The sequence below is a fragment of the Ipomoea nil genome, unplaced genomic scaffold (genome assembly GCF_001879475.1).
Source record: "Ipomoea nil cultivar Tokyo-kokei standard unplaced genomic scaffold, Asagao_1.1 scaffold1509, whole genome shotgun sequence".
Classification (NCBI taxonomy): domain Eukaryota; kingdom Viridiplantae; phylum Streptophyta; class Magnoliopsida; order Solanales; family Convolvulaceae; genus Ipomoea; species Ipomoea nil.
Window position 1 is genome coordinate 2127473 of NW_017617937.1, and position 10048 is coordinate 2137520.

General features: G+C 35.8%; 2 protein-coding genes across 3 annotated transcripts; both read right to left on the minus strand.

Moving 5' to 3' along the window:
- Nucleotides 1–504: 504 nt before the first annotated feature.
- On the minus strand, nucleotides 505–1803 carry LOC109189235 (transcription factor RAX1-like). Its single transcript, XM_019340046.1, has 3 exons — nucleotides 1668–1803; nucleotides 1437–1566; nucleotides 505–1069 (listed from the first exon to the last, which is right to left on the minus strand). Exons 1-3 carry the CDS (start codon nucleotides 1801–1803, stop codon nucleotides 565–567), a joined length of 771 nt encoding a protein of 256 aa, XP_019195591.1. The 3' UTR covers nucleotides 505–564.
- A 1838-nt stretch (nucleotides 1804–3641) lies between these two features.
- On the minus strand, nucleotides 3642–8617 carry LOC109189185 (protein CROWDED NUCLEI 4-like). Of its 2 annotated transcripts, none has more exons than XM_019339970.1 (9): nucleotides 8159–8617; nucleotides 7569–7778; nucleotides 7218–7471; nucleotides 6603–6873; nucleotides 6392–6475; nucleotides 4794–6301; nucleotides 4483–4645; nucleotides 4128–4299; nucleotides 3642–4046 (listed from the first exon to the last, which is right to left on the minus strand). In XM_019339970.1, exons 1-8 carry the CDS (start codon nucleotides 8378–8380, stop codon nucleotides 4192–4194), a joined length of 2820 nt encoding a protein of 939 aa, XP_019195515.1. In that variant the 5' UTR covers nucleotides 8381–8617; the 3' UTR covers nucleotides 3642–4046; nucleotides 4128–4191. The 2 variants fall into 2 exon arrangements, with proteins under 2 accessions (XP_019195515.1, XP_019195516.1); XM_019339971.1 differs by having other exon boundaries at nucleotides 4124–4299.
- Between the last annotated feature and the right edge of the window lie 1431 nt (nucleotides 8618–10048).

The window sequence follows — 10048 nt, forward strand, 5'->3', positions numbered from 1 at the left end:
TCCTCGTAAATCCCAAGAAGTATCCGACATTATGTCTTTCTGTTGTTGTTGGAGAAACATGGCATGTACTTCTGATATTCTCCTCATCTCTATGTTATTGTACATATTAATTTGCAGTCATGAAGATATATAGCTCTAAGAGGAAGCTGCCGTTTCTTGATTCCTTAACTGATAAATCCCATCAATATAATGTGTTTACAAAAAGTGGAAGGCTTATTTGGTGCATCGTGGTTGCAGATTTTTCTTGTCACTCAAAAATAAAAGTAAAAACGTCTCTATGGTACTTTTTATTTAAAGTGACAAGTAGTGATTGCGAGTTTTCTTCGTCATCGTCATCAGCAACTTTATTAAAAGTTTTCTTTTCTCGGGGAAATGATGTTGATAATATAAAGATATCTCAGGAATTTATTACATGCATGAATGATTTGATGATGAAAGTGATATATAGTGCAACACAGCGACATTATTTGATTTCCAGATTCAGTGAAACCTAGCTATCTAATAAAGAACTAGTAGTTTAACATTAATTATTGACAAAAACACAAAGATTATTATATTAATGATCTAAATAAGGTAGGTTGGCCCTTGAAGAATGTTGGGCGGAGCCATTTCTTGGTGGAGATCCATTGAATAGCTATAGCTTTCTTGAGTCTGATCATATCCATAGAATAGGTTGTCGTCTGCTAGGTCGATGGGAAAGCTGTTAAATCCCTGGGAATTATTGGTGGCGGCCATGGAGAAAATGGATGCAGATGAAAAGGCGGTGTTTGCAGCAGCAATAATGGGGTTTTCTTCGTGTGGTTGAAGATCATCTGCAGGGCAGTGAAACTTGGTGCTACTGCAGCTTAGAGACGATAATGGTGGTTGGTTATGAATGTGTGAATAATGTGTGGGAAGGGGCACTGTTTGCTGCGGCAAAGAATACAAATCTGCAGGCGGCGGGAACGGCAACGGCGGCGGCGGTGGTTGCAGCTTGGTGCCTAGTAGCTTTTTCTTCAGTTTTGTGTTCCAGTAGTTCTTGATATCATTGTCTGTTCTTCCCGGCAGCTGCGCCGCTATGATGGACCACCTTAATTCAAAACCAAACAATTTCATCCATTACGATCAAATCCGTACTATTACCTTCAAAACTATAGCTAGTAACAAAGACACAACTTTATTTCCTTATGTATGTGAATTGAAAGGTAATAAAGTGCTGGATTTGACTCTTATGGCCTTCACTTACAATTCTTACTACCTGGCCGGTGCTGGTCTTGATCATTCAGGCCTTTTATAATAATAAACAAGAACAGAGAATAGAACCCTAATTCTATCATAAAAGTTCTCGGATCGGACTCTAAGTTAAGTAGCTAATAAGTACTAATCTGTCGTTCTATCTTGACAAAGTCAATATGAGATCGTATCAAGCAACTAGGTATATATGAATAAATATATACCTGCTTCCAATGGTTATGTAGAGGGTGCAGATGATGTTGTCTTCTTCCTCAGTAAACTCACCATGCTTGATGTTGGGGCGGAGATAATTCAGCCACCGGAGGCGGCAACTTTTTCCACATCTCTTGAGCCCTGAAAACAATATATATATATGATCCAACTAACCAGGATGAAGAACAGTGAATTAATCACTGATATGATGATGAACAGCTAGCATATATATAAGAAGTAACCTATTTTCTGGGGAAGGGTGATCCAGTTGCCGCCGGTGCCGTGTTGTTGGATATAAGACTTGAGCTTGGCATCTTCTTCAGGCGACCATGGCCCTTTCTTCACGTTGGCTTTGTCACAGCATGGAGCTCTTCCCATCTCTGATCTCCTACTATACTGATAATGGAATAATTCAATTCAATATAATGCTTCTTTCTTTCTTATATTTTAACTTGTTGGGTAGATAGGTATCATTATATGTACGTACCTATTTATAGTAATGGCTGGAGATAGATCCAATTAACAGTTTATATTTATATATATAATATAAACTGTGGATTACGGCTGGCAATAATGTCATTTTAGGATCCACCATTTTCGTCATTTCTTGTCATGCTTACTTTATATTGCATACATATATACATACAAACTCCGTCAAGGCAAACTAATTAGTATTATTAGTACAATATGTATATATAATATTCCGTAACTAATTTATATAAGTTGATAAAAGCTCTGATCTTTTATATATTCACATGCAAATGATCCCTACTTTTTTCCTGTTGTCTTGTCTTGTCTTCCCCAAACTTTGATAAACATCTTCAATTCAAGTTTTTTGTTTTACTGTCAACACTTCTTTTTTCCTTTTAGGTTTTTTCCCTTTCTACTTTATGATCGAATTAAAAAATGTCAAAGGAAATTAAAAAAAAAAAAAAAATCTTTTTTAAGTTATAACGTAGCATCTATCATTTTATTTATAAGATTATAACACGAAAGACAGTTAGCTTGGTAACTAAAAAACTCTAACTTCAATCCTTGTGGGAGTGCTTATGGACCTTTTTAATTTGAGCAGGCTAAGTCAACTTAACCTGGTTACCTCATTGTGACTCTTTATCAGTTAAGTTAGAAATCAGGTTTCACCTAGAACACACATCCAAATAACGACGACAAACTAAATCAAATATTGCAACATGAATATTTTTTAAATATAATAAATTACATTATAATTAATAACAATTATATATGAACTATATATACCTAGACAAAGTCAATCCTAAAAGTTGCGATTGGAAGACCTTCTCTCCGTGTTGAAAACTCAAAAGCCACTTTTTTGTATTTAATCTGATCAACAATAGCTTTATGCCTTTATCAACCCATTATTACAGTTTAAAGAAGAAAAAAAATGATACAACACCATTAAAATTCAACATCGAGTTCTAGGTGAACCATAAAAAAACATTGTATATAAAGACCATCTTTTTGTTGAATTAACAAAAGTCAAACTAGCTCTATATATTCTGCTGTTCCTACGCCTTTTCCAGGTTTTCTCCATAAGATACTCAGAATACAACCATGGCTGTCCAAGCCTTCATTTTTAAACAAATTCTCCATTGACTAAAGTGACTTGTTCATTTATCCTCTCATAAGGACCAATGCAATTTCTTGTTTGATATACAAATGAAAACCCACCGTCATTATCCAAGAGTCCAATAAGCCACTCTTACCAGGAGTGGAACTTGAAACCTACCTTATGATTATCAAGCCAACAGTATGAGTTACCTCAGATTTTGTGACTTATAGTGTCCCGATTGGATTAACACCTACCGAATATTGGTAACATAAAAATGGGTTTTAATTTGTGTTTGAAGTGCCCAAAACGGATTATAACCTATTATTTGTGTAGTTGGTTTGCTAGCTTGTCTTACCTTATGTATTAAAATAGTTGAGGATAACCCAACCAAATTTATCATATTATTGGTTTGATAATTATAAAATTCTAAATTCTAAATTTAACTCCCAATGAAAGCAGTAGCCTATTAATCTTCTTAGTTTGAACTAATTAACTATAAACAACCTAGAGTGATGCATCTCTTTGTAATCCTTTGTCAGCTGAGGTCACAAGACAAAATTTATCCAATACACACTCAGATAATGGTTACAAGTTTTCTTCATTACTCTGGAAAAAAAAATCCAGTGATACTTTTGTTTCAAAGTAATTGAAAAATAACAATACTATCACAAAGGAAATTTCATTTGGACGGGCTACATCCCAGTACATCACACTGCAATATCTCAAACAATGATAGATACCTAAATTCTCAAAAACCAAACATAATAATAGTAAACAAAACCACTCTAAATGTAGAGACACCATATCATGGGAGCACAGAAGTATTCAAACACCAAACTTCACACATCCATTAACCAACCACCTAAAAATACTATCCACAAACGAAACTCTGCCACGCAAACACACAGAATTTACAGACCACTAGAGTATCAGGTCAGCCTGAATGATTTACATGTTCAGCCGCAGAAACTGGTCAGCATGTGCAGTAAAGATTGTACCCGCTACTCTATACATTATATTCTGGCTTCAAAGGTTGAATTAGTAATTAGATCTGAAAAAGAAACAGACTAAGATTAATATTTTTTAGAGACAAATTAATGTTGGGTTTCTTTTGGAGAGGTAGCATACCTACATCTATAGTATTGCTGATAGCCTGACACCGTCTTGCAAACTTGGAGTTGTCAAGAAATCTAAAACTACTTTCTCGATATAGTCCTATCTTCTTCAAGCTTCCCAATTCTATCTAAGTGGCCACTGTCATCACTACTTCCTCCCTTATAATTGCTCTTTTCGGGCAAACCTCCCTGCAGGAAGTAAATACAAATGAGTAATAAAATCAATTCCAAAAGAAAGGAAATGCTAGTGATTTATTAGGCCATTCAATTAGTTGATTTAGTTCAGACACACTCAGTCCAAAAATCCACAGCTCTCCCTGCCCCAGGAGAGGACAGCAGAAGCAGACGTTAGTTTTTAACATAAATATTTACCTGAGTGTCCCCAGGAACTCTTTTGACATCAAGTGTGGTCACTTCTCGAACTGTAACCACTTTATCTATGAATACAGTAGTCTCCTCTGCACTAACTGGAATTTGGTCAAACTCCACCTCTGGATTCTCAGAAGCTTGTTCATCTAATTCAGTTGCTAGTTCACTAGAAATGTAAAACAACATATACAAAGTTAAGAACTAGCAACATATACTTATTGCATTCCAGTTCCTTTGTAATTATGTTATTGGTTAACTAAGCATGGCATCAGAAAGTGAATACACAATGACAGATACTAGAAGAATGGTGTTACCAAGGTGTTATATTGTCTTGTGATTGAGATGCAAAATCTTGCCTCCTCCTTTTGTTGCTCTGTCCCCGATCAAGCAATGTATCAGCACATCTCTTAAGCCATGAGAAAGGAGTAGAGAGGGGAGAAGAGGAATTTTCCAACTCTCCTCTAATAGGAGAATCATGTCCAACACCATTGTTAAGCTGTCTGCTGGGACCAGAACCCAATTCAGATTGTTGTTTCAAAAGTTGCTTGGAAGAGAGTTTTGGTTCATCAGATCGCACACGTGACTGTTGTTTTACAGGAACACGGATACGATCCGGAATGACTTTAATTTCCTCCAATTTCTTTAGGTGCTCAATCTGAGAGAGAATCTCCTCCCTATCAGCGTGAAGCAGCTCCCTTTGTTTCTCCAACTTCAATCTTTGCACCTTGAGCTCTTCTATAGCATTGTCTAACTCTGCCCACTCTTTATTCCGTTTCTCACGATCTGAAATGATCTCTTTTCTCTCAGCATCAAGCCTTTTCATTTCTAATTGAGCATATTCCATCTCTTTTGCTGCAGTCTCTCTTAAGGAAGAGATCGACTCAAGCTCTTTTTTCTTTTCTTCCTCCAAAGCTTTCTCTCTTTCCATAAAGTCCCTTTCAATTTCTTCACGCCTTTTCTCAACACAGTTCTCTAATTCCTTCTTCCGCATCTCAAAATCCAGCAAGAAGTCTGCGCGTTCCTTCTGAATCTTTCCAAACCATTCTTCACGTTCACGATCAACTTCACTCCTAAATACTTCGCGATCACGGGATAGCATTTCTAGATCTTGTTTATACTGCTCTTGAATTGCATTCTTCTCTGCTTTCAGAGCATCACGCTCATCTTTAAGCAGCTTAGAGATGGCTAACCTCTCCTCAGAAATTTGTTCTGCTTCCTTCTGCAGTTCTGCTCTTTTCTCATCAATACACTCCCACTCTGTTTCAAACTTAGCCTTCTCTGCTTTCAATTGTTCTGCCACACCCTCAAGTTCAGACTTCTGTGCTCTAATCATATCAATCTCTTCTTTCAATCTCATTTCTAGACTGAGGAGTTCTTTTGTTTCACTTTTCATAGTTTCTACTTTCTCTTCCTCATGACAAATGTATGTCTTTTTCTGCTCCAAGTCATCCAAAGACCTTTGAAGGCCATCCTTTATGCGGTCAACTTCTTCCTTATCACGTAGCAGATCAGTCATCTTTGATTCTACCTCTCTTTCAGCAGCTATAAGATTTTTCTCTTTCTCCTCCAGAAAATGTAACCTCTCATCCATTTCTTTCTCTTTCTCTGCAAGTCGTCCCAACTGCATATCCATATCATGCTCCTTATCAGAAATCAGGTCCTCTCGCTGCTTCATATCCATTTCTTTCAATTCCCAAGCCCGTTTCTTGGCCTCTAATTCCTCTTCCACCAATTTCATTTTCAATTCTAATTCAGCCTCAATTGTAGATTTCTTTGTTACTAAAGCAGCTTCACGATTAGCCATAGCTTTTTTAACACCATCCTGCATGGATTCATCAATGCAAATATAATGAGGATTATAATGAATATCAATTAAAAAATAGTCGTATTTCTTCAAGAAGTCAAATCTTACAAACTCTTTGCTTTCAAGCTTTCCCTGTAACAGGAGCAATTCTTCCTCTTTCTGTTTAAGGTCACATTCTCTTCTAATAGCTTCCTGCAGATATAGTGATTACTTTAAAGAACATTTTCGACTTTTTTAACTGAGACACGAATAAAAGGACAGGCATCATGCATAAAAAAAATAGAATAATGAAGATGGTGTGTAGCACAGTTGGTCTCACCTCTTCTCTTTTGGATAAAGACACTGCCTCAAGTTCCAAATTGCGTCGTTGCTCATTCAGGGCTTTACGTTCATTTTCTAAGTTTGATTTCGTATCATCCAACTCTTTCTCATACTTGCTCAATTCTTGAGATCTATTGAGGATGTGCTCTTCTCTTTGATTCAGCAGTGCCTGCCCATCAAGCAACCTTTCTTGCGACTGTTGCAGAGTTTTCTGCCTTTCCGATAATGATTTTCTCTCAAGGTCAATCTCACTCTCTTTAGCATCACACCTAAACAAGGAGTATCATTTGAAAAGAATAAATTGTAAGTTGCCTACTGGCCATTTTAAATATATCAGACAAATGAAAACAAAGAAAGTAGTACAACTACTGGAAAAGGTGTTCTTACATAAATGTGTTTAGAATGACCAAAAGGTCTGATCATTCCTTATGTTATAAGGATTAGGAAGTCATGCAAGCAATAACATAAATGAAGCAGAATTTAAGAAAACAGCATAAAGTAAGCAGCATGGAATTGTTAATTGAAATAAGTAGGAGCAAAGTTGGGCAAGAGTACTTCATGAAAAGTGTATTCAACCACTAAATATTATGAAATCATTTTTCAAAACACATACTCAGATTTAAATGATAATATCTGTCTTCTGAGGTCATCCTCTCGTGCTTCAACTTCTTGTAGTTTTCTTTCTGCAGTACGATGAAATCGTTTGGCTTCCGTTTCCAAGGATTCTGCTGTGTGCAACTTTGATTCTGCCTCTGTATATTTCTCCTGAGCATCCTCCATCATCCTTCGAGCTTCAGCCAATTTAGTTTCTGCTGCAACTTTTGCCTCGGCAGAATCTGTACGCATCTCATGCAACGCCTTCTCAATCTACAAAACAACCAAAAAAAAAAAATCTTGTTAAAGAAAAACAACAAACTTTTGAAAAAGAAAAAGAATACCGAAATATGAGGACGTTCAATCATACATTTGCAACACATTCTTTCTCAATTCCAAGAGCCTTCTTCAGATTATCTTCTCGTTTCTTGGCTTCTGTCATCTCCGAAATTCGTGCAGCCTGTTCTCTCTTATACAGCAATTGAGCTGAGTCAGCTGTGGCTGTCAGTTGCTCATATTTGGATTCCCATTGTTTCCTTTCCAAGATGAGCAAGCCCATATGATGCTGATGGTCATATAGCTATTAAAACAGAACCCAGCCGAAACAATTAAGAACTGAGCCGAAACCAAATATAGAACTCAAAACCCTACTTGTTAGGAAGGTTTTTAACTAGTCATTGCATCGTTATCAGACTACCACCAAAACTAATTTTGCTCCATTTATTTCAAGCAATAATTGCACAAACACAGTTCCGGCACATTCAAATTTTGCCCATCTGATTAAAATAAGGGTTAAATGTTTAAATTTGCCATTTTTTCATTACAAGATTGAATTTGTCTTCCCGAAATAATCAAGAAAATACTTATTATTCTTAATGCAGCAACCAATCAAGGAGGATTCTGTTAGTAAAATAAATAAATAAATAATATCAAGACAAAATACAATAAAATATTTAAAACCTCAGATTCTAATTTGGCAATATAGGCAATGAGAGCAGCCTTATCGCGGCGTTTGATGGACTCCTCATCCAACCCGGCGTCGCGGAGCCGCTTCCAAATCGATTCATCAGTCAACGGCGTAGTCAAAACCCTAGCTCCGGAAGACGCACCGGGCGCAGGGGTGACAGGTGTCCCCGGCGTCAAGGCCAATCTGTGGCTCCGCGGCGGCTGCGGACTCGCCATTCCCACCCAATCTCTTCCGATCAACCAAACAAGCTCGGCTCGGCTCCTCCCAAATCCTCAACGATTTCCCAGAACCCAGAAGAACTCTCCTCCGATTTTCTCAATGCAACGCTTTGTGGTTGTGGACTCCACCTCCTTTTTCTCTCTCCTCCTTTTTTTCTCTCACTAAAAATATATTCCTGTGCGCATATAAATGTAGTATGTGAGTGACTCTGCTTCTCTCTCTCTGCTCCTTTTTACCCAGAACCAGAATGGGCCTTTGGTTTTGAACTGAACAACGTTGCAGTGCCCAACGCAACGACGGCGTTTTAGGAAAGTGAATCCGGTATCCGGTTCCTAAATTAGCTGATTCAATTTCAAATTTAAATTGTGATTAATTAATACAGTAAACTAATTACTGCACTGTCGACGTCAATTACGACAAATAAATGTATTTATTTAGAAATTAAGTATACTGCTTTAATTGCTTACCTTCTTGAGAATACTAACTTAAAATTTTTCATCTTTTTGTTTGGAATTTTTATTTTTACCCAAAATTATACTCCTATTATTATTATTAATTAAAATTAAAATTAATTAAATTACATTAATTTAATTAATTAATTAATTACTCCGTAATATAATAGTGGGCATGAATTAATTATTCATAACATGTATTGTTAAGTGATTTGCTGGCAGACATGTGCATCAATTCATCAACACAATTCACTCCCTAAGTCCCTGCTCCACTCAATTTGGTTGTGATTTTAAATTGCTCCATTCTAATTTTTGTTTTTTTAATTGAAATTTTTAACTTCAAAAGCCAGTTTATGTGATAGTGTTATTACTCACTTCTCATTGGGTTACTTTGATTTAGGCCATGTTTGGTAACATAACTTATCAGTTTCGACCTATTTTAATCATTATTAGCTGTTTGATTTGATTAAACAACCAATATAAGTATTTGATTAATTAATTTTTGAAATAGTTAATTGCTCCAAAACGCTAAAATTTAAAAAGCTGTTTAATCAGCTATAAGCTAACAGCTAATTTATTTACCAAACATCTTTTACAATCAGCTAATGCTATCGACTAGTCAAACTCACTAATCCAATCGACTAGTCAAATTCACTAACTCAATCAACTAACAGTTATTTACCAAACACCTTTTAGTAAGTTAAGTTATGAGTAATTCTACATGAACTCTTAAATCATACTCCTATTTTCTACTCCCTATTACATAGCATGCCTTGATTGCTTAATTTAGTAAGGATCATGATATTTATCTATTTTTTGTTCTTCCAATTAAATTTGAACACAAGTGGGAATAAAAGTTTGAAGTACATTTCTTTTAAGTTACTACTAGTTTTTTACGCGCATTGCGCGATTAGGATAATGCCCAATGCTTTTTTGTTAAATAAGTACTTTAAAGTATATTAAGGCAGGATTATATTGAAATTGTTCATGCATAGATAATTGAAGGTTGAATTTGCGTATTTAAATAAGTAATTGAAGGTTGATGTTAATTGTATAGGTATAGTTGAAACCAAATACGGGACATAAGGGAGAACAAATAAAAATTAGGGCATAAAATATTAAATATATACTAATATTGTTTGAGGAGATTCCGACATTAGAATTTGTGGTTAAGTTCTATTAAAGACTTTAATATTAGAATTAGATTAATGG

Bases quoted from the DNA above. Each gene is read 5' to 3' on its own strand.
- LOC109189235 (XM_019340046.1), bottom strand. From the start codon at position 1,803: ATGGGAAGAGCTCCATGCTGTGACAAAGCCAACGTGAAGAAAGGGCCA. The intron at 1,567-1,667 runs GTTACTTCTTAT...TATTGTTTTCAG, and splicing joins CACCCTTCCCCAGAAAATAG to GGCTCAAGAGATGTGGAAAA. The intron at 1,070-1,436 runs GTATATATTTAT...TTTTGAATTAAG, and splicing joins TACATAACCATTGGAAGCAG to GTGGTCCATCATAGCGGCGC.
- LOC109189185 (XM_019339970.1), bottom strand. From the start codon at position 8,380: ATGGCGAGTCCGCAGCCGCCGCGGAGCCACAGATTGGCCTTGACGCCG. The intron at 6,874-7,217 runs GTATGTGTTTTG...CTCCTTGTTTAG, and splicing joins ATATTATCATTTAAATCTGA to GTGTGATGCTAAAGAGAGTG. The intron at 6,476-6,602 runs GTGAGACCAACT...CTATATCTGCAG, and splicing joins CTTTATCCAAAAGAGAAGAG to GAAGCTATTAGAAGAGAATG.